The sequence below is a fragment of the Anser cygnoides genome, chromosome Z (genome assembly GCF_040182565.1).
Source record: "Anser cygnoides isolate HZ-2024a breed goose chromosome Z, Taihu_goose_T2T_genome, whole genome shotgun sequence".
NCBI lineage: Eukaryota > Metazoa > Chordata > Aves > Anseriformes > Anatidae > Anser > Anser cygnoides.
Window position 1 is genome coordinate 64,349,831 of NC_089912.1, and position 22,434 is coordinate 64,372,264.

Genomic DNA, 22,434 nt, shown 5'->3' on the forward strand with positions numbered 1-22,434 from the left:
CTTCTCAACGAGGCGCAGTTAGTTCAGCACCCTACAGGGAGCATGACTCTAAGGGCAAGGAGACAACAAGGCAGGAGCTGTAGTGGGGCAGGCAGTCCCCTCCAAACCACATTTATTGGTTGTCTGGACAGAGCAGGCAGAGTGGCAAAGGCAGTGCAGTCACACCAAGCTCGAGCAGAGCCCTGGGTTTGGCTGGATTTCAGCATACGGAGGCGGAGAGGGGTGGGGAACCCAGGACATGGCAGGAGCTCAGCCTGAGTTTCTCTCTGAGTCAAAGAACGTGTCCAGTTCCTGCTTCCAGGAAAGCAAAATCAAAGCCTAGAAAAAGGAACTACAGAAAGCCTCATTAAAGAGTGCCGGGCCTTTCAACAGTAAGCAAAAGCTGGGGAGTGGAGGGGGTCAGGGAAGAAAAAGCTGGTGACCCTCCTTGGCTTCCTGCTTTCCTCCTGCTTTGCTGAACCGGATGGGACCCCCGGTGCTGGTGATGGTCACAGGAGAGCCGGGTGCCCAGCTGCTGACAGCACTGATCCAGGGACGACCACCCCATCTTCGTGACCATCGCCGAGTACTCTGGGACAGGCAGGGGCTGGGACGACGGCTCTCCAGCCTGGCCACGGTGGGGCTGGGGCAAATGGGGTAGGTGTCAGAGAACGGGATGAGCACGTGTTCCTCCTGAAGGTCAGCCCCCCCAGGAGAGCTCTGCTTTGTGACGATGTGATGACAGCCCAGGGAACGGCATTTTTCTACCTTTTTAATTGTTCTCCTTAGCTTTGATGGGTACAGCCTTCCTTCTCCTGCAAAGACAAAGGGCAGTCCTGAGTGACAGGCTGGTGTCACCCAGGGTCCTACTAAACCAAAGTCCCCAAGCTACTCACCTGGACAGCACGAACCACACAATGCCTGCAAACAGGAGAAGCAGCAACAACAGCACAACCACACCGGTCACAATCCCGGTCCAGGAGCCAGGGGGCTGCCCTGCAACTAACACACAGCCAGCAGTGGGTGCCACAGCCCAGGCCACGCGTCTGCAGTGGTCCCAACCATGGCAACGAATCTGTGCAATTGTATAGAGGTGCCCCCACAAGGAGTTCCTGCACTCGCCAGCTCCTGTCCACAGCAAGTTGCCAGGCTGGGAAAAGGGAGGACGTGGGAGAGAGCTTCGGGCACAGGGCGCGGGGTGAGCCAGCCCCTCAGCAGAGGAGCCCACTTACCCACAGAGAAGCTGTAGCACACGCAGGTGAACGTCTCCTCCTGTTGGGAGAAACAGGAAGGAGAGTTCAGATGGTGGCCACCCAGGCCACCAAACACCCCGGCCGTGACCGAGGACACGGGGGACGCTGCCCTGCCCCGTCCCTGGCCGGCAGCGTCCCCAGGGAGCTGCAGCCTCCCGCCACGGCTACCTGCTGGGAGCGCCGCACGAGGCGGAGGAGGGCGGTGTAGTCCCAGCCCGGGCGCAGGGGAGCGTTGTGGAAGCCGTGCCCGTGGGTCCCATCGCCCAGCACGAAGGCCGTGGGGGCGGTGAGGTTGAGCACGGCGGCCACGTAGGCGTCGGGCGGGCGGCTGGCGTTGAAGGGCTGCAGCTCCCCCGAGCAGGCGCCTTCCAGCGCCGTGCCGTTGTGCGTCGCAGCCACGAGGAGCTGGTGCTCGCTGCAAGGCAGGGCTGTGAGACGGGGACGGGGACGGGGATGGGATGGGGATGGGATGGGGATGGGGATGGGGACGGGGACGGGAATGGGGACGGGGATGGGGAAGGGAAGAGCTGGACGGAGGCAGCTGCAGGTGACAGCGCTGCTCGGGGCTGTGCAGAGCAGAGCAGCCAGGGCTGCACTCACCTGCCCGCCTCGGGGACCCAGGTGATGGGGCGGAGGGGAAGCACGGCCGTGCCTCGGGATGGGGAGATGTCGCGCACAAGGCGGGAGCTGACATCAGGGGGGTCCGGGGTCTCTGTGGAGGAAGACCCAGGGGACGAGCATCAGCAGGAGGCACGGCGAGGCAGGGCAGGAGCAGGGGCAGCGCACACAGACCCTTACCCGAGCTGTTGGTCTGAAACTCCTCCAGCAGTGCTGCCCCGGCCCCGGCAGCCGTCAGGCCCCGCACGGCCACCGTGTAGCTGGTGCCAGGGCCGTGCGCAGGCAGCGGGTGCTCCGTGACGGAGCTGCTCAGCATCAGCCGCTCGACCTGGAGGAAGCCGCCGTCCTGCGGGCCCCTGGTGGTGACGTTCAGCTGGGGACAGGACATGGAGCTGGAGGGGAACGTGCCCACCGCACAGCCAGCCAGAGCCCAGCAGCGCTGCGGTGCTCCCCACGTCTGCACCCATCGCAGTGCTGGGAAACTCCCGGAGGGACGCCAGCGGGAGCCTGGGCCCCACGCGTGGACCTCAACGCACACCAGAGGAGGAGAGGAGGGAATTTGGAGCCAGCACTCAAAACAAGAGCAATCTGCTGCATCAAAGATACCACCGCAGCAGCAGCAGCAGATGGAGCTGCTCAGAGCACACTTCTGCTCTCCAGGCTGGTTGGATTTCCAAGGCATCCTCAGTGAGGCATGAGTCACATCTAATCTCCACAGGGCTACAAGTTGGGTGCTGCACTGGCGCCCTTACTCCTGCCCCCAGCACTGCAAACCACAGCCTTTCCTGTTCCAGAAACCAGAAATAAGGCCCCAGGAAGCACAGGAAAGCCCGTGAGGCTGTGCCGCCAAACACGTCACAAAGTGCTGCGCACAGAGCCCCAACATGTGCCAAACCACAGGCTGTGCAGTGCTGGGGAGGAAACCCCCAGGCACAGAGCACCCGCAACCCCTGCAGGCAGCACGGCAGCAGGGGAAACATGAGAGGGAGGCAGAAATGCTCAAACGTATCACAGCAGCTAGAAAATCAGCCAGGAGGGTGGATCTCAAGGTCCTCAAGGATTTCCCACGGTCTGCCCACCTGCCTGTGCCCAGCACCCAGCCCGAGGCACCCGGCGAGGCGCGGGGCCCACGGGCAGCCCCCGCTCCCCTGGTACCTGGTATCCAAGGATCTCCCCTTTGCAGGAGGGCAGCGCCTGCCACCGCAGCGTCCCCGTGCTGGCATCCAGCCACAGCCGCTCCGGCTTCTCGGGCACTGGAAGCACAGCGAGATGGGGTCACGCATGGGGACACCCACCTGGGGGCTGAGCCTTCAGCTGGGTGCCTGCGGCTCCTGGTGCCAGTGGGGAGAGGGTGCTCAGGATCAGCTGCTGGGTGAAGAAGACATTTATCTGCCTCCTCCACCTGTGAAACAGTCCAGAAATGTCCCTTTTCTCTTGTACTCCCCTGTGGACACCTACCTGTTTCTTCTGTCCTGATCACCCATGTGAATAGGATCGTGCTGGGGGGCACTGAGATGGTGACACTGTAGTCAGTGAAGGGCTGCAGGTGGTTGCAGGTAAATGTTCCATTTTGGCCGTGCAGCATCTCCTGTCCTGTGACCTCCTCAGCCTCACAGGGAGGGGAGGAAGGCCCTGCCAGCCTGCACGTGGCCTGCATGCGCTGGCAGGCATCAGGCAGACTGCAGGTCCAGTTCAGTTTGATGCTGGTGGTGGAAGCATCCAAGGTCCCAGGCACAACCTGGAAGGCTTCTGTGAAGGAAGCATTGCACAAGAGTCACTGCCTTGCCTTCCCTCCCCTGGCACTCCTGCAAGGGTGCTGTGGTCTGACAGCCCTGCTCCCCCCCAGCTGCAGGGAGAGGAAGCCGGAGGTGACACTGCCCACACCAGGTCTCCAGCTGCAGAGCTGGAGGTGTTCGAACAGGAACAAATGCGGTTGAGTGTGTGGGCTACCATTGCTCAAGGCAATTTTCCCCATTGTGTCATAACCCAGTGGTGTCAGTGCCTCCCAGCAACGCTGTGTTCAAACAGACTCCGTTCCTAGACCCAGGCCTTCCTGGCTGTGCCCAGGCCTCAGGAGAAAGGTTCCCTGGCACACTAAGGTGAGGGATGGAGCTGCAGGACACGATCTGGAGCACCTTCCTGCACCACAGCCCCAGGAAGGGGATGAGGGCAGGAAGGGTCAGCTCCAGCTGCCGCCCCCAGCCTGCTGCCGCAGCCCCCTCCTGCCGGGACCCTCGGGCACAGAGGCTGCCACCAGACCCCTCCCTGCCCAGGCACCCCTGGGGACCCCGGGCGAGCCTTGGGCAGGTGCAGGGGCTGCCTCCCACTGCTTTTGGCATCACCCCCTAAATCCCCCGGCACGCAGGGGCCCCAGGAGAGCTCCTGGCACGTCCCTTACCCACGCACTCCACCATGGAGCGAATGCGGGTCCAGGCACCTCCCATGCCCTTTCCCATCCAAACTTCTCTGTACACAGGTTTCCCAGTGCTGATGGACTGGACTTCTCTTGAACATTTGATGTTGATGAAAGATGGATGTAAACCCTCAGGGCAGCTCAGCATCACTTCTTCGTTCCTGCTGTACTCCTCCTGGTCTGGTGCCAGACGGAGCCTTGTGTCCCACGAGGGCTTTTGGCACATTTCTGGCAGAGGCAAAAGCAGGTGAGCCACCCCCAGCTCCCAGGGACACTGCCCCCTCCATGGAGCATGACAGCCCCGGTGCTCACAGAGGCTTTCCCAGCACACTGAGCCTTGCTGCCCTCCATCCCCAAACCCAGCTTCACCCCACCCTGCTACAGACATCGCCTCCAGCCCCCTGCGATACAGCTGCCGTGTGCTGCCTGTGGTAAAGATGCACATCGGACTTGCAGGTGAAAGAGCAGAAAAAGCTTCTCTTGCAGACAGAGGAGCGGGCACTTCTTACCTGTTTCCCGGGGTACTCCTTGGGTCTTGGGACCAGTATCTTCTTGTGCCTGTGCTCCCAGCAGAGGGACGAGGACCAGGAGAAAGTTCAGAGCCAGCAACTGCAGGGCCATGCTAGCATCCAGTCCCCGGGCACAACTCAGACCTCAGCCACACTTGCTGCCTCCAAGCACTGGCATCCGTGTTTGCAAGAATTGCAACCAGAGGAAGGAAGCAGCCTCATGAGCAAGTCGTATGTGGTGAAAGAGCCTTCCTCTTTGAGGAGGGAACCTCCCATCAGTGTCAGCACTGCTGCCTTTTGCTGGTTTCTTTCCCCAGGGACATCCTGGCACTGGCACTCCCCAGAGCCCCTGGCACCAGGATCACAGAGCTTCACCCCACAGAGCTCCTTGCTACCAGAGCGCGTTCACCAGACACCACTCACGTTTCTAAGACTTCTGCCACACACTTCCCAAAGCCTCTTCTTGCACACGTGGCTTCTGGAGATGTCACGGGTCACTGCACTTCCCCTCAGTAATCACAACAGTTTGACGTCTTCCAAGACACTATTAGGAGAGCTGGCGAGAGCCAGGGGTAGGAAAGAGAGGGGAACTGCAAGGAGTCCCTCAAAACTCTCATACCAAGGCCCTTCAAAAAGACATGGTCAACAAACACCGCATGTTGTCCTTCCCCTCAGCTCTGTTCCCAGCTTCCGCCTCCTCCTCCCCCTCAGCAGGGAGCAGGTCTGTCCTCAACGAACCAACCACCCTGCCCTCCAGTGCCAGCTGAATGCCTCAGGAAACCCTCAGAGCTGCTGAATCATCCCTCCCACTCCTAAGCAGCTACTGCTTTTCTCTTCCTCCAGAAACAGACAAGGGCCCACAGTCAAGTCCTGGGGATCACTTGGATGTTGTCTGTGGAAGATAGTCAGCTCTGCTGGTTCTTCAAACGGCCTGTGCACTGCAGGGGGCCTGCAGAAAGGCCCCACAGAACGGAGTGGCTGGCAGCTTCAGCAGGTAAATGCCAGTCAAGTATCTAAGTATCTAATTCCTCAGAATTGGCCCTTTCCTCTCAGCAAAGCAGTCTTTGAGCCAGTGACTTCAAAGGACCGGCACTGGAGACACCTTGAGCAGAACATGCCAGCCAGATGTCGCCCCATTCACCACGAAACTTTGAGCCCTGCTGTTCAGCCCGCTCATCACCCAGTGTGGTGTGAACCTGTTCGTCTCACAGCTGGACGTTTTGTCCAGAAGGATACTGTGTGGAAAGAGAGAGGGAGAGGAGTGGGTACCCCTCCCGAGCCTGGGAGTGGGAGGCACGATGGAGAGCTACAGATACCTCAAGATGGAAGGGCAGGTGTGGAAAAACTGTTCAACAGGCTCTGCAGGTCTAAAACTAAAAAGGTTCACCAAAGGAGGGAGAAGGCACAATGTTCACAGTGACAGGGTGCAAAAAGCACATCCCTCCATCAGCTTGTCATAGCCCTTTGCAAGGAGCTCAGGATAGCTCGTGTCCCCGAGGACAGGGGGAGATACAGACATCTCAGGCTGCTCACAGAGCTGAAGAAGACAATGGTGTCCCACCTTCCAGCAGTGTGCTGCTCAACGAGGAGAGCCTTTGGGCTGACCTTCAATGTGTGGGATGCACCAGGCACTGTTGTCCAGGGAGAGAACAGGGAGGACAGAAAGTAGCACCTCATAACACAGCCGGAGCACTGAAGATCCTCAGGCATGCTGTTGAGGGGTCTCAGAGGAGCTGGAGACCATGAAGGACAGCTCTGAGCTCATTTCCCGTGTCCTGATGGAGATGACTAGACCCAAAGGGGAAATGAGTTGGGCCTCCGTCACCACGCAGGCAGACAGCCCGGGACTGCCCACTCACACAGACCCTCCAGCTGGACAAACGCTGCTTATTCCCTTCCAGCTCACCAGCCCAGCCACAACCTGCTGCTGGGCCCTTCCAGCTGCTACCTGCACGATCCATCTCACTTCCACCCTTGCAGGCTCCTTGCATGCACCAGCAGCAGGACACATAGAGAAGGCTGCAAGGTGCAAGGACCCCTTGCTGGTCTGCCAGACAGACCAGGCTTGGGGACAGCCACGCAAAAGGGCATCTCTGTGCAGAGCCAGCAGCACAGACTGGTGAGTAAGAGTGCAGGGAGCAGGAATAGGGCTGGGTGATCAGTCATGGGGGCTGTGGAGGAGCAAAGAACATTCCTGGCCTTCCACTTGGCCCAGTTAGCTCAGCACCCGCAGGGCACGTGAGCCCATAAGGGCAAGGAGGGGACCAGGTCGGAGATGTAACAGAGTGGCAGCCTTCTCCAAACCACAGGCCTTTATTGGTTGTCCGAACAGAGCAGGCAGAGTGGTGAAGGCAGGGGAGTGGAAAGAAGGTAGGAACCCAGGAGGTGGAAGGAGCACAAACAGACCCTCAGTTTCCCCATCTCACAAACCCCCTCATTCCCCTTTCTCAGCCATCACTGGCTTGAGCTCACCCTTTCCCTCTCTGCCCGATATCCACTGGGAGCAGCTCCATCAGAGCAAGCAGGTCACACCAACGGGTGTGCTCCTGTTTGGTCCCAGAGGCCGGACACAGGCCCTAGGATGAGGGGCAGATGGCTTATCCAGAGCACTGGACAGCCAAAACGTGCCTTCGCTGGCACAGGCAGGTCGGACCAGGCATTGGGCAGCTCCTGCTCTGTAGCAGAGGGTGCTGGTGACAGATGAGAGATGGGAGGGGAAACAATAACCCAGCACAAGCTGTAAGAGGTCCTTGCTTACAGCTGTGGAGCACCAAAACTCGAGAAAGGGCCATGAGGAGGCCTCCAAAGACACCAGGCCCCATAGGGTAGAAGGCCCAGGGGCACCCAGTGCCTCTTCCCACAGTAAGACTGGGAAGCCTCTCACCACTGTCTCTGCCTGCAAGGCCAGGAGGGCTGAAGAGGACAGTGGCTTTGTGCCCTGAAAGAAACAGCTGCAGTCCTCATGTTTTTGTTGCCTGGACGAGACCCCCAGTGCTGGTCACAGTCACATGAGAGACGGGGTCCTGGTAGCCATCAGTACTAAGCTGGGGTCGTCCTCCCCGCGATCTCTGCTCTCTTACACCCACAGTGGTCTCTCAAGGTCTGGTTCCCGAGGACTCCAGGACGGGCAGGGGCAGCGGCAGGGACAGGGACGGTCGCTCTCCAGCCCAGCCACCTCTACCTGCGGAGACCAACAGCACGCAGGGCAGAGGCTGCTGCGAGCCCTCAGCAGCGCGGGGAGCTCACGCTGCCACAGCCGCCTGCACACGCGAGGGGCTCAGACAGGCCGGAGCACTGGGCACTGCCTGACACCGCCACGGCCCTTTCCTCGGGTCGCTCTCGACCCGCTCCCCGGCACGTGGGGGAGCCATCTCCTACCTGCGTCTTCTTCAGCCAGAAATCTCTCCTTGATCACACAGTAATGGTCCGAGTTCTCGTAGGGCTGGAGCTCTGCAGCGGACAGACACAGCCTGAGGGACCCAGGTCTGCAGGAGAAGGAGCAGCGCAGACCCAGGCAGGCAGCGGCACAGGGGGCCACAGGGCTCTCCTGGCAATGACCTGCTCTCCTTACACCCCGGTCCCACTGCCGTGGCCCTACCTGTGTAATGGTCCTCCTCGGCTTTCCTGGGCAAGGCCTTCCTCCTCCTGGGAAGGCAAAGGGGTGCCCTGAGGCTGGGGAGAGGCTGATGTGGCCCAGGGCCCTGCTGGCCTGGAGACCCGGCCAGGAGCCCACCAGCCAAGCCACGGTAGGACCAGCTGCCGCCCCCATGGCACCCAGAAAAGGGTGAGAGCAGTGCAGAAAGCCCCCTCTGTCACCAGCCACCCCATTAGCCCAGCATGGCCTGAGGCAGAGCAGCGACTCCCAGTTCCCTGCCTACTTACCTAGACAGTGCAAACCACAGGATCCCAGCAGACAGCATGACCATCGCTGACAGCACAGCCACCACAGTGACTGCAGTCCATGGCCAGGGGCATGAAAACAGCCCTGAAACTAAGCACACAGCCAGCAGTGGGTGCCACAGCTTGGGCCCGGCACCCAAACCCTGGCATCAGGTGTCAGTCTGGAAGAACATCCAAGCCAGTCTGGACTGTAAGACTGGGCTCCACAGCCAAGATCAACAGCCTTGGTGTTCAGTTGTGAGCCCCAAGGGTACCTTTAGGCAGGGTAGGGCACCATCTTCTGTAGTGGCAGACAGGGGCCAGCTCTGCTCGTGCAGACCTGAGCAGGGGCTGAAGCAATGCCACAATTCTGGGGCCAAGCCACTATCTTGTATGGCACAGGGTGCACAGACACACACCAGCCTAACAGGCCCTTGATACAGAAACCTTTACCTGAGACATAGGCTTGAAATTCCAGGTGGGATGCATCCCCGGCACCAGCGGCCGTCAGGCCCTGGACTGTCACCGTGTATTTGCTCCCCGGCATCTGACGAGGTGGCGTGTACTGGGTGACAGAGCTGTTCACTGTCACCTGCTGGAATTCAAGGAAGCTGCCGTCCTGCGCGCTCCTGGCCGTGACGTTCAGCTGCAGGAAGGACAGGAGCTGCTGGGGACCAGCACCCGGCTCCTGTCCAGCCCCGAGCGGCCGCTGCTGCTGCCCGGGGACAGCAGGGTCCTGCCCTCACCACAAACACCCCGCGGCCACCTGGAGCTGCTGGGCCTGGGCAGAGGAGGGCTCACCCCTCTCCCTGCTGCCTGTGCCCAGCCCGAGGCACCCGGCGAGGCACGGGGCCCACGGGCAGCCCCCGCTCCCCTGGTACCTGGTATCCAAGGATCTCCCCTTTGCAGGAGGGCAGCGCCTGCCACCGCAGCGTCCCCGTGCTGGCATCCAGCCACAGCCGCTCCGGCTTCTCGGGCACTGGAAGCACAGCAAGACGGGGTCACATACAGAGCACATAAGTCTTCCTTTCTAATCTCTTCAAAAACTTTGTTGCTCTCCTCTGAACATGTTCCAGCAGCTCAATATCCTTCTTACAGTGATGGGCCCAAAAATGAACACGGTATTCAAGGTGCTTTCTCACCTGTGCCGTGTACAAGGAGACAATAACTCCATAGTCACAGAATCACAGAATCATCTAGGTTGGAAGAGACCTCCAAGATCATCTAGTCCAACTTCTGACCTAACACTAACAAGTCCTTCACTAAACCATATCACCAAGCTCTACATCTAAACGTCTTTTAAAGACCTCCAGGGACGGTGACTCAACTACTTCCCTGGGCAGCCCATTCCAATGCCTAACAACCCTTTCAGTAAAGAAGTTCTTCCTAATATCCAACCTAATATAATATCAAACCTAAACCTCCCCTGGTGCCTGTCACCAGGCACGTGGGAGAATAGACCAACCCCCACCTCGCTACAGCCTCCTTTAAGGTACCTGTAGAGAGCGATAAGGTCACCCCTGAGCCTCCTCTTCTCCAGGCTGAACAAGCCCAGCTCCCTCTGCCGCTCCTCGTAAGACTTGTTCTCCAGACCCCTCACCAACTTCGTTGCCCTTCTCTGGACTTGCTCAGGCACCTCCATGTCCTTCTTGTAGCGAGGGGCCCAAAACTGAACACAGTACTCGAGGTGCGGCCTCACCAGAGCCGAGTACAGGGGCACAATCACTTCCCTAGACCTGCTGGCCACACTGCTTCTTATGCAAGCCAGGATGCTGTTGGCCTTCTTGGCCACCTGAGCACACTGCTGGCTCATATTCAGCCGACTATCAACCAATACTCCCAGGTCCCTCTCCGCCAGGCAGCTTTCCAGCCACTCGTCTCCCAGCCTGTAGCTCTGCTTGGGGTTGTTGTGCCCCAGGTGCAGGACCCGGCACTTGGCCTTGCTGAACTTCATACAGTTGGCCTCAGCCCATCGCTCCAGCCTATCCAGATCCTCCTGCAGAGCCTTCCTACCCTCGAGCAGATCGATACACGCACCTAACTTGGTGTCGTCTGCAAACTTACTGAGGATGCACTCGATCCCCTCGTCCAGATCATCGGTAAAGATATTAAAGAGAACTGGCCCTAGTACTGAGCCCTGGGGGACTCCACTAGTGATCGGCCTCCAACTGGATTTAACTTCTTTCACCACGACTCTTTGGGCCTGGCTACCCAGCCAGTTTCTAACCCAACAAAGCGTACGCCAGTCCAAGTCAAGAGCAGCCAGTTTCTTGAGGAGAATGCTGTGGGAAACGGTGTCAAAAGCCTTACTGAAGTCAAGGTAGACCACATCCACAGCCTTTTCCTCATCCAGCAAGTGCATCACTCTGTCGTAGAAGGAGATCAGGTTCGTCAAGCAGGACCTGCCTTTCATAAACCCATGCTGACTGGGCCTAATCGCCTGCTTGCCCTGCAAGTGTCGCGTTATGGCACTCAAAATAATCTTCTGCATGAGCTTCCCTGGCACTGAGGTCAAACTAACAGGCCTATAGTTTCCCAGGTCTACCTTGTGGCCCTTCTTGTAGATGGGCGTCACGTTTGCTAGCCGCCAGTTGACTGGGACCTCCCCTGATAGCCAGGACTGCTGATAAATGATGGAAGGCGGCTTGGCCAGCTCTTGAGCCAGTTCTCTCAGTACCCTCGGGTGGATCCCATCTAGCCCCATTGACTTGCGTACATCTAAGTGCTGTAGCAGGTCGCCAACCATTTCCTTGTGGGTTGTGAGGGCCACGTTCTGCTCCCCATCCCCTTCCTCCAGCTCAGGGTACCGGGTATCTAGAGAACAACTGGTCTTGCTGCTAAAGGCTGAGGCAAAGAAGGCATTAAACACCTCAGCCTTTTCCTCATCTCTCGCCACTAAGTTTCCCCCCGCATCCAGTAAAGGATGGAGATTCTCCTTAGTCCTCCTTTTCGTGTTAATGTATTTATAAAAATATTTCCTGTTATCTTTAACATCAGTAGCCACATTGAGCTCCTGATGAGCCCTGCTGGCCACTCCATTTCTGGTGCAGGCCAGGATGCCGTTGGCCTTCTTGGCCATCTGGGCACACTGCTGGCTCATGTTCAGCCAGCTGTCAACCAGCACCCCCTGGTCCTTCTGTGCTGGGCAGATTTCCAGCCACTCTTCTCCAAGCATAGACCACTGAAAGGGGTTGTTGGGACCCAAGTGCAGCACCCAGCACTTAGCCATGTGGAATACCAGACAACTGGACTCAGCCCATCGGCCTAGCCTATCCAGATCCACCTGCAGAGCCCTCCTACCCTCAAGCAGATCAACACTCCCATGCAACTTGGTGTTGCCTGAAAAATTGTCCCGTATGTGCTGTGTGATGGTACTCAAGATGACCTGCTTCATGACTTTCCCTGGGACTGAGGTCTGACTGACAGTCCTGCAATTCCCTGCATCCTCCTTCCTGCCCTTCTTGTAGAATGGAGTCACATATGCTGACCTGCAGTCAACCTCCAGATCTCCCTGGTTAGCCAGAGCTGATGGTATATGATAGGAAGTGGCTTGGTGAGCACTTCTGACAGCTTCTTCAGTACCCTTGGATGAATCCTGCACAGCCCCATACACCTACGAATATTCAAAACATGGAGGAGGTCACCAACAGTTGCCCATTGTGTTACAGGGGTTTCATCTTGCTCCCTGTTACCACCTTCCAACTCAGGGGGGCTGGGTACCCTGAGAACGATTGGCCTTGCTGATAAGGAGTGATGAAAAAAAGGCATTAAGTACCTCAGTCTTATCCTCATCTTTTCTCACTAGGATGGAGATTCCACTTAGTCTTCCATTTGCCATTTTCCTGCTGAGGTATTTATGAAAGTATTAATTCTCGTCTTTTACTGCACTAGCCAAATCGAGTCCAAGGCTTTGGCCCTTCTCATTTTCTCCCTGAAGAGCTTGACAACAGCTCTGTGTCCTCCTGAGCTGCCTGCCCCTGCTTCCAGAGTTCATAAACTCATTTTCCCTTCCTGAGTTCCCGAAAAAAGCTCTCTGATCAGATGGGCAGGACTTCTCTCGCACCGGCTCAACTTTGGGCACGTTGGGACAGCCTGCTCCTGTGCCGTTAAGATTACTCCCTCTAAGAAAGTCCTGCCTTCCTGGAGTCCCTCACCATACGGAACTGCCTCGCAGGGGACTGTGTCAACAACGTCTCTAGACAGGCCAAAGTCTGCCCTCTGGAATCCCAAGGTATCGGTTCTGTTAAGTGCCTTCCTTAACTCACCAAAGACTGAGTGTTCTATTGTTTTGTGATTGCTGTGCCCAAGACAGTCGCTAACTCTCACAGCATGTGTCGGGGGACACTTACCTGTTGCCTTTGTCCTCAGGAGCCGTGTGAACAGGATTGTGCTGGGGGGCACTGAGATGGTGACACTGTAGTCAGTGAAGGGCTGCAGAGGGGGACAGGTAAATGTTCCCTTCTGGCCGTGCAACATCTCCTTTGCCTTGACCTCCTCAGCCTCACAGGGAGGGGAGGAAGGCCCTGCCAGCCTGCACGTGGCCTGCATGCGCTGGCAGGCATCAGGCAGACTGCAGGTCCAGTTCAGTTTGATGCTGGTGGTGGAAACCTCCAAGGTCCCAGGCACAACCTGGAAGGCCTCTGTGAAGGAAGCATTGCACAAGAGTCACTGCCTTGCCTTCCCTCCCCCTGGCACCCTTGCAAGGGTGCTGCGGTCTGACAGCCCTGCTCCCCCCCAGCTGCAGGGAGAGGAAGCCGGAGGTGACACTGCCCACACCAGGTCTCCAGCTGCAGAGCTGGAGGTGTCTGGATCACGGTGTGCTCGGAAGCTGGACGTGAGCTTTGCATCACTTCTCACTGCTTGAGGCAACTTCTATTGGGAGCAGACCCCTGGCTCCGTCCCCTTGCTCCCTGGCAGCGGGCGCAGCCCCTCGGGAGGGAAATGCTCCCGCAGGCGCTGGCCCTCTCGCCACAGAGCGCACCTGCACCCGGCCGGGAACATCCGTGCGTGCCTCTGGAACAGGGCCAGCGCGAAGGCAGGACACCGCCATCGGGCCCAACCTTCCCTCTCAAGTCTCTCCCTCAAACACACACGTCAGGGTCTGCCACTGATCCAGAGGCTCCCAGCGGCCAGTGCTGCTCCTCACAAACCAGAACCTCTGAGGAGTTGGGGAGCCTTGGCTTGGGGTAGGTTGTACACAGGTGATCTTCGTGGGAGGAGGCCAGTACCCTTCAGGGCACCTCACCGTCACCATGTCATTGAGGATGTAGGATGCCCGTTCTGGGTCAAAGATTAATCTGGGGTCCCACTGGGGCTTCTGGCATTTTCCTGCACCAACAAGAAGGGAAGGTGCTAGCAGGGCAGAGGCTGGCCATGCAGGGCAAGGCAGGGGACGTGGCAGGAGATCCCTGTCCTGGCACACTACGGTGAGGGATGGAGCTGTGGGACACGATGTGGAGCACCTTCCTGCACCATGGCCCCAGGAAGGGGATGGGAGCAGGAAGGGCCCCACGCTGCTTCCCCAGCCCTCCCGAGAAGGCCCAGGAGGAGCAGGAGCTCCAGGGGCTCTGGGCGCCCTTGTCCCACATGCCGGGCGCTCCAACCTGGCCCCTGGGCACAGCTCCAGCCGCTGTCCCCGGCCGGCTGCCGCAGCCCCCTCCTGCCGGGACCCTCGGGCACAGAGGCTGCCACCAGACCCCTCCCTGCCCAGGCACCCCTGGGGACCGCGGGCTAGCCCTGGGCAGGTGCAGGGGCTGCCTCCCACTGCTTTTGGGATCACCCCCTACATCCCCCGGCACACAGGGGCCCCAGGAGAGCTCCTGGCACCTCCCTTACCCACGCACTCCACCATGGAATGAATGCGGGTCCAGGCACCTCCTGTGCCCTTTCCCATCCAAACTTCTCTGTACACAGGTTTCCCAGTGCTGATGGACTGGACTTCTCTTGAACATTTGATGTGGGTGAAAGATGGCTCGAAACCCTTGGGGCAGCTCAGCATCACTTCTTCGTTCCTGCTGTACTCCTCCTGGTCTGGTGCCAGACGGAGCCTTGTGTCCCACGAGGGCTTTTGGCACATTTCTGGCAGAGGTAAAAGCAGGTGAGCAGCAGCTGGGGCTGGGGCTGCCCAGGGAGGGGTGGGTGAGGCTGGGCCACCGTTTGCTTGGGCAGTGGTCTCAGGCATCAAACCCAGGGAGACCGAGGGATGCACTCAGGCATGGGGAGCATGGGCCAGGGCACAGTGGGGATGTGGGAAATGCAGAGAGGCATGGAGGGGTAGGACTGGAGGACAGGGCTGCAGAGAAGGTAATTCCTGCCACCCCACGTACCAAGGCACAGCACAGGCTCCTCAATGTGGATCCAGGCACCTGTGCTGTTCTTCCCCAGCCATGTAGTTCTGTCTGCAAATCCAGAATATCCTAATGCCTGCACTCCCCCTGCACATCTGACGTGGGTGAAGGACGGCTTGAAACCCTCAGGGCAGCTCAGCATCACTTCTTCGTTCTCCGTGTACACCTCCTGGTGTGGTGCTAGACGGAGTGCTGAGTCCCACAAGGGCCTTTGGCATGTTTCTGTCCAAGGCAAAAGTGGGTTTACTTGGGGTGTGGGTGATGAGGTGAGGCAGGGTTTAGTTGGGGTGTGGGTGATGAGGTGGGGCAGGGTACCGCCAGCTGTTGGCAACCACCAGCAATCCCTCCAGCCACCCAAGTGAGATGGAAGGCGAGCCATCCAGCTGCCATGACGTGCCCCCCAGCAAGCCTTTTTGGGAGGGAGGGGGCTCCCCTTGTCATTTGCCCATGAAATCCCTTCTCCACCCTCCTTTCCATGCTCACTCTTTGCCCCCCACCACATCCCACGGCCGGCAGCTTCCCAGGACAATCCCCCCTGCAGCAGGAGACCCCTCCAGCCGCTCTTTGGACCTGACCCCAAGCCCAGCTCAGGCTGCCCTTCACCTCGCCGTGCCATGGCCCCAGAGGAGCCGCCGAGCCACGGGGCTCCAGGCGAGGCACCTCCTGTCGCCACACTTACTGATGCACTTTATGGGGCGCGCAATTCGGACCCAGCGTCCCAAGTTGTTTCTGTGTATCCAGGTACCCTTGTGTTCCCCTGTAGCCACAGCCTGAGCTCTCCATACACATTTAGCCTGCTGGAAGGGGAGCTGGGAACCCTCAGGACAGCTCAGCTTCACTTCTTCTTCCTCCTCATAGACGCCCTGCTCTGGTATCAGACGAAGGTCAGGGTCCCACTGGGGCCTCGAGCATTTCACTGTCAAAGGCAAATTTGTGTGAGAGCAGGGGACAAGGAGGCCAGAACCAAGGCCGTGAGGAAACTCGAGGGGTGCTGAGCACAGGACAGCAGCGTCTGCCTGGGCACAGTGGCGGGGGAGGGCGCTCTGAGGGGGGAGGACAGGGCAGAATTTGGCCTCCAGGCTACTGCCTCGTGCCCTGCGCCCTCCCCACGAGCCCTGAGCACCGCGGACATACGCAGGCTCGCGCCCTGCCCGCGGCGTGCTGCTCTCCTGGCCCCGCAGCCCCTCAGCATCTGGCAGGTCACCGCAGCGCCAAGCAAGGGCTGGGGCAGGCAGTGTCATGGCTGGTTCAGGAGCGTGAGGGCAGAGAGGGGACGGAGAGAGCTGCCCCACTTACCCACGCACGCTACGGGCTCCTCAATGCGGGTCCAGGCGCCTGTGCCGTTCCTCCCCCACCAGCCGACCCCAAAGACAGGTTTTCCAGAAGTTACTCCTAGGAATTCCCTCGCGCATTTGGCCTTGGTGAAGGAGGGCTTGACAGCTTCAGGGCAAGACAGCCTCAGTTCCTCGTTCAGTGTGTAGTTGCCTTTCCTTGGGACAAGCGTGACCCTTTTGTCCCACAGGGGTTTCTGGCATGTTCCTGCTGGGGAGAATGCGTGACAGTCCTCCTTGGGGACGGGAGTGCTCGGGCAGGAGGGGGACGAGGCTGGGCCGTGACGGACTGCGGGGTTGGTGGGGTCGGCCGTCGGCACGGCGAGGAGACGCTGCGGCCCCTGGGTGCGGGACAGGAGCCCAGCGGGGCTGTGAGGTGCTCAGAGCGAGCAGGGCTGAGGGCAGGATCTGGCCGCCGCCAGCGTCCCCGTGGCTCAGGCAGACAGGCCGCAGAGGCAGGACAGAGGCAAGGCCGGGGCCCGCTGGGGGCTTCTGTCCTGGCCCAGCTCGGAGGCTGCTCCCGGCCGGGGCCATCCCAGAGCCGAGGCCAAGACATCCCCGTGAGAAGCCCTGCTGATGGAGACGAGCCCGCAGCAGGGGAGAGCTGCTGCCCCCCGACTTACCTGTGCAGGTCAGGCGCATTTCCATGCGATGCCACGTTCCCTGCATGTCCTTCACCTCCCAAACATATTCCCAGCCTGTCCATGCAGCACATCTGATCACAGCAAGAGGAGGATCTTCCCCAGTGAGGCAGCTCAGTGTCAGCTCCTCCTTGTCCCCATAAAACATCTTCTCTGGGACAAAGCGGAGGCTTGGGTCCCACCGGGGCTTGGGGCATCCTGCACAGAGAAGACGGAGAGCGCGTCGGTGGGATGGGAAGAGCCAAACGTGGGCAGGACTCCCAGTGCCTCTGTGCGCTGCGGCGCATGCTGCTGCTGCGGCCGCTGATGGACCTCTCCAGGGGTTTCTGCCTCACCTCGCAGGGCACATCCCGGCAGAGGCAGGGGTAACGCTGCACAGCACGTGGGGCTGGCTCCTTCCACCAGTCTGGAGCTCCGGGAGCGCTCAGAGAGAGCAGGGAAAGGAGCACGGGGCTTCCAGCCCTGTAGGGATTCGCGGCATCCCGCGAGCAGGGAGACACTCAGCGCATGTTGCTCTTCACACTGGGGCTGTGCAGCCGGCCGCCCACAGGCCCCAAACACAGGAAAGGGGTCGGGTGAAGCTTCAGCGAGGCCAACACGGTGCAGAAGGGCAGCTGGCAGGCTTTGAACAGCAGGAGGTGAGATTCATGTTTTGGGAAGCTGTGCTGTGGAGCGGGAAGTGGCAGCACGGGGCAACATGCAGCTCACAGCCGGGGTGTGCGGCCCCAGGGCCTCCTTTGGCTTTCCTCCGCAGCCTCCCTTGGGCTTTCGCTGCCCCCAGGATTTCCTCGAGCCCGTGCTGGCAGCTCATTTCCATTAACACAACGCCTTTTGTTTGAACAGAGCCTCATTTTACCTAGTGCTGGGCATTTCTGCTACGGCTCCTGGGCGTCTGCTAATAAATCACTGTGCAGTGGCAGGCTGGGGTGACGGGAAGGGGCCAGGGCCAGCCTGCCAAACAGAGCCAGCCCTGCAGGAAAACATCCCCTGCAAGCTTCTCCGCCTCCTTCCTGGGCGCAACGGGACTGTAAGGGCACGAGGCTTTTGTCCAGGTGTTGAGGAAAGCTCTGAGAGAGCCGTGCAGAAAGACGGCCAGGGGACAATAGGACAAAGGGACAATGCAGCCTGTGCCACACGCCCCGACCACATCCTCTGCCGGCAGCGTTGGCACTGCGCACGCAGCGCTGCCTCCTCCCCAGTGCTGGGACGCAGATTTGTCATCTTGTTTCCTCAGCGCGTCCCCAGAACCCTGCCCGCCACCCCCACTCCTTCGCTCCCAGGCGCATCGCCTTGCCTGCAGCTTTTCAGGTAGCGGTGCTCAGAGCTGGGGCACGGGTGAGGCTGGCCCGGAGGATTTGGCACGCGGGAGCCCTGCTGAAAGGGGACAGCCCCATAATAGGAATGTAGCTGGAAATGTCTGTGATTCCTGCAGTCACCAGCCTACACTTCTGGCTTGCAGCAAAGGAGCACTTCCACATTCGAGCCTATGTCAACACCTTCAGATACTAGAGAATTTATGCAATGAACTTCCCTAACATGACGTGGGAGAATGATCACATCTCATGAGTTTCACATCATCTTCTGAACAGAAAAGAACAGATGTACATATGGCAGAGAAAGATTTTGCTCTCCAAAAAAAAAATTATATATATTCAGTTAGAGAAGGCAAGGGTTGGCCCAGCTGCAAAGTTCAGTCTCGTTCAACAGCCTTCTGGTACTTGCCTGGCCTCCCTGAGGCCCAGATTCGCACAGAAAAGTCACAGCCCTGCCCCCTGAAGACCTTTTCCCGTCTTGACTCACTCCTGCACCCTTGAGGAAAAAAACAGTAAACCGGCTGGGGACGCAGAGCACGACTCGTTCCTTCATGCCCAATCTTTCCCACTGCTTCCACACCGCACCGCAGCTCCTGCCCCCAGGGTCTCCAGGAGGCAGCAGGTGTCCCAGCTGGCAAAGATCCTCAGGTGTCCCCCTGGGCTCCAGCCCACGGCTCCGCTAAGCACCAGCACCCAACTCCCCAGCGGTGGGGACATTGCCCTTATCGCCCCAGGAAGGCCACGTGCTCAGGCTTTGTCTGCACATTGTGCAGTGAGAACCAGCCACCCCCAGCTCCCAGGGACACTGCCCCCTCCATGGAGCACGACAGCCCCGGTGCTCACAGAGGCTTTCCCAGCACACGGAGCCTTGCTGCCCTCCATCCCCAAACCCAGCTTCACCCCACCCTGCTACAGACATCGCCTCCAGCCCCCTGCGATACAGCTGCCGTGTGCTGCCTGTGGTAAAGATGCACATCGGACTTGCAGGTGAAAGAGCAGAAAAAGCTTCTCTTGCAGACAGAGGAGCGGGCACTTCTTACCTGTTTCCCGGGGTACTCCTTGGGTCTTGGGACCAGTATCTTCTTGTGCCTGTGCTCCCAGCAGAGGGACGAGGACCAGGAGAAAGTTCAGAGCCAGCAACTGCAGGGCCATGCTAGCATCCAGTCCCCGGGCACAACTCAGACCTCAGCCACACTTGCTGCCTCCAAGCACTGGAACTGTATCTGATGGTTGCAAGAGGACCAAGAAGAAGAAGGAAACATCTCGACGGGAAATCACTTTGAACACAAGAGCCTTCCTCTTTGAGGAGGGAACCTCCCATCAGTGTCAGCACTGCTGCCTTTTGCTGGTTTCTTTCCCCAGGGACATCCTGGCACTGGCACTCCCCAGAGCCCCTGGCACCAGGATCACAGAGCTTCATCCCACAGAGCTCCTTGCTACCAGAGTGCGTTCACCAGACACCACTCACATTTCTAAGACTTCTGCCACACACTTCCCAAAGCCTCTTCTTGCACACGTGGCTTCTGGAGATGTCACGGGTCACTGCACTTCCCCTCAGTAATCACAGCATTTTGATGTCTTCCCAGACAGTATTAGGAGAGCTGCCAAGAGTCAGGGCTATGAGGGAGAGGGGAACTGCATGGAGTCCTGCAGAGCGTAAGAGATAACAGATCCTGAGTGCTCTGAGTGCTGCACAGCTGATAACACAAAAAACTCCTTTGTGTCATTGGAGAATACTGAGAAAAAGAAAGAAAAAGACGTCATTATCCCAAAGCCATAAAGCCTGGATGCAACTACACCATGATTGCCATGTGCTGTTCTGGGGCCCGCAGCTCCAGGAGGGCAGGCAGAGGAGGGCAAGAGTCATGGCAATGATGGAGGGAAGGAACTGGCCTCCAGATTCACTGTTCAGAATCAGGTACTCGTCTCCAAGCTGGGAGGGGGGTCTGTGATGGGAGGTTACAATATCCTGAAGGCTGGGGTGAAGATGGATGTGGAAGCGCTGTTCCCCCAAACCTGCTACACCAGAAGCAGGAGAGTCTCCCCCATACAGGTGGGAGACCAGCTCACAGCTACAGAAGAGAAGTCTTTACTCAGAGGAGATGAAGCTGTGCATCTCCCTGCCACAGCAGAAGCTGCCAGGTTCAGCTGGTTCAAAGAGGGACTCGAGAAATTCGTGGAGAACAGGTCCAAAAAGGGATAAGCAGCGTACCCCTCTAACATCCCAACTCCTACCACCCTGGGCATGGGGGCTGGATCATGGAGGGTGGCCAGGCTCATATGTGCTTTCTTAAGCACATCTCCTGTTGCCACTGGTGAACACCGGACAGTGGGGTAGTGGGGCCACCATCCCGCCTGGGGTGACAGCTCTTACCCTCCTCTGGTCACCGAGCACATCTCTGGGGTGGGACAAGAGGATAGTTCTCACCTGAGGAAGCAACTGGTTCCAAAATGAAACAGGCCTGCTCTTCTCAGGGAGCAGAGTCTCAGACTCAGAGGGGGCAAGGAGTCACGCTTGTTGACGAAGCCTGGTGTTAAAAAGAGAAGCCAGCTGTGACAAAATGCTGCAGAATGACAGCAGACTCCAATGACTGGCAAACAGAACCGCAGATAAAATGCAGCTTAGATAAACGTGAAACAATTGCATTTTCACAGCAAGATGTTCTCCTCAGAGCCATGAGAGCACAAGACCTCAAGTACTAGAAAGTCTGTCAGAGGCAGCTCGGGACCCGCTGCCTATTACAACATGTATGCATACCGGGACAAATGAGAATACAATACAAGAAAAATCCGCGGTTCACCTCTTTTTAGTTCACCTGCTTCTTGAACACCATGTGCAACCTTGCACCCCCATTTCCTAAAGGCTGTGGGAAAATAGGGATGTTCAGAGAAAGGCGACTGAGCAGACACCAGGAATGCCTTCCAGATGGGGAGCAACCAGTCAGCCACAGCTCTTCCTGCAGGAAAAAGTAAAATGGAGGCAGGATATGGCAGCTGGATAAAATGAGGGACTCAGAGAGGAGGGAAAGGGAATGGCTGCCATTTGATTTTCTCCGTAATAGTGGGAGGGAGGAGCATTCAAAAGGTGGCAGTTTAGAAATAAAGAAAGGAAAGGGGATCTTTACGCAGTGTCAGGCTAAACTGGATAACGCCCTGCCAGTGTACACAGTGCATGCTAAGGTAGTTGTATTTTCCAGAAGAGATTAGACAAGCTCATGGAAGAACACACAATCGAGAGCCATTGCTTGCAAAGACAGCCCCTCTGACTAAGGAAGTGCTTGACCTGCAAATTGCTGGAAGCTGAAAAAATGTCCCTGAGACCTCAATTTTTTTTAAACTCATCCCTTGGCTCCCATGACCTGTCCCTTCTGGGAAGATGTGCCAGCGCCACATGCCCTGGGAATGACCAGCCTCCCCATGCCTCACGTCCTTGGCTAACTTTTGGGATGAGCTGCGTGGCTGTCAGGTTGCTTTTGTAGCCTGCAGCATGTTGCAAGCGGTAGGTAAGGCTCTTGTGCAGAATTGTTAGGCGAGGATGATGTGCTGATGATATCTGTAAGGTTTCCTGCTTGCAGTGCCTGGAGCCACCCTGTTGCCTGCCAGTCCTACTCCAAGCAGGGATTTTCCTATCGCTCCAAGTCTCTCTCAAATGTCAGCATTCCCCAATACTGGCACAACAAATACTGAACCCTCCCACCATAACTTGTGCCACTTTATTCTCAGACATACCTCTGCAACTAGAGAACAAGTCAGACCAAGAGACCACAAGAGTCACTCACTTGTGCAGATCTGAGTCAGCAGATGGTGGTAGATGCTAACAGGACAAAACCCCCAGGTGAGGGACTTCCCAGGGGATGACTTCAATAAAAGTACAGCACAGCAACCTGGCACTTGGCTGTTCATTTTGGCTGTCAGGAAGGGGAGTGCTCTATGAGTTGGAAGGCATGCAAGAGACGCATCCTACCATTTGGGACGGCAAATGCAGACAGGCACATCTTGCAGGCCTGGGAGGTGCCACATCAATCCAGGAGACTTGTGGCATTCCCAAGGAGAAAAGATCACAACCCAGATCCAGTCACCAAGACAGCTGGCAGCTTTCTCTCCTTGCGCAACCAGCAGAGGTGCAAGGACAGCCTCAGCCCTACAATCAC

The 22,434-nt window shown here is 58.2% G+C and overlaps 2 protein-coding genes across 5 annotated transcripts; both read right to left on the reverse strand.

Annotated features, from left to right (window-relative positions):
* Positions 1 to 78: 78 nt before the first annotated feature.
* Positions 79 to 5,556, reverse strand: LOC106036319 (receptor-type tyrosine-protein phosphatase U-like). Of its 2 annotated transcripts, XM_066987655.1 has the most exons (11): positions 4,773 to 5,555; positions 4,249 to 4,491; positions 3,309 to 3,599; positions 3,006 to 3,103; positions 2,031 to 2,223; positions 1,833 to 1,944; positions 1,401 to 1,647; positions 1,212 to 1,251; positions 876 to 981; positions 748 to 794; positions 79 to 622 (listed from the first exon to the last, which is right to left on the reverse strand). In XM_066987655.1, the coding sequence occupies exons 1-10, from the start codon at positions 4,882 to 4,884 to the stop codon at positions 752 to 754; spliced, it is 1,485 nt and encodes a 494-aa protein (XP_066843756.1). In that variant the 5' UTR covers positions 4,885 to 5,555; the 3' UTR covers positions 79 to 622; positions 748 to 751. The 2 variants fall into 2 exon arrangements, with proteins under 2 accessions (XP_066843756.1, XP_066843755.1); XM_066987654.1 differs by having other exon boundaries at positions 79 to 794; positions 4,773 to 5,556.
* A 1,510-nt stretch (positions 5,557 to 7,066) lies between these two features.
* LOC136788898 (uncharacterized) lies at positions 7,067 to 19,895 on the reverse strand. Of its 3 annotated transcripts, none has more exons than XM_066987650.1 (13): positions 19,324 to 19,890; positions 16,953 to 17,168; positions 16,295 to 16,540; positions 15,678 to 15,914; positions 14,978 to 15,220; positions 14,487 to 14,729; positions 13,001 to 13,291; positions 9,533 to 9,630; positions 9,105 to 9,297; positions 8,655 to 8,763; positions 8,371 to 8,417; positions 8,151 to 8,222; positions 7,067 to 7,953 (listed from the first exon to the last, which is right to left on the reverse strand). In XM_066987650.1, exons 1-13 carry the CDS (start codon positions 19,433 to 19,435, stop codon positions 7,868 to 7,870), a joined length of 2,193 nt encoding a protein of 730 aa, XP_066843751.1. In that variant the 5' UTR covers positions 19,436 to 19,890; the 3' UTR covers positions 7,067 to 7,867. The 3 variants fall into 3 exon arrangements, with proteins under 3 accessions (XP_066843751.1, XP_066843753.1, XP_066843754.1); XM_066987652.1 differs by having other exon boundaries at positions 16,295 to 16,537; positions 19,324 to 19,886; XM_066987653.1 differs by lacking the exons at positions 7,067 to 7,953; positions 8,151 to 8,222; positions 8,371 to 8,417; positions 8,655 to 8,763 and adding an exon at positions 8,784 to 9,002 and having other exon boundaries at positions 19,324 to 19,895.
* Between the last annotated feature and the right edge of the window lie 2,539 nt (positions 19,896 to 22,434).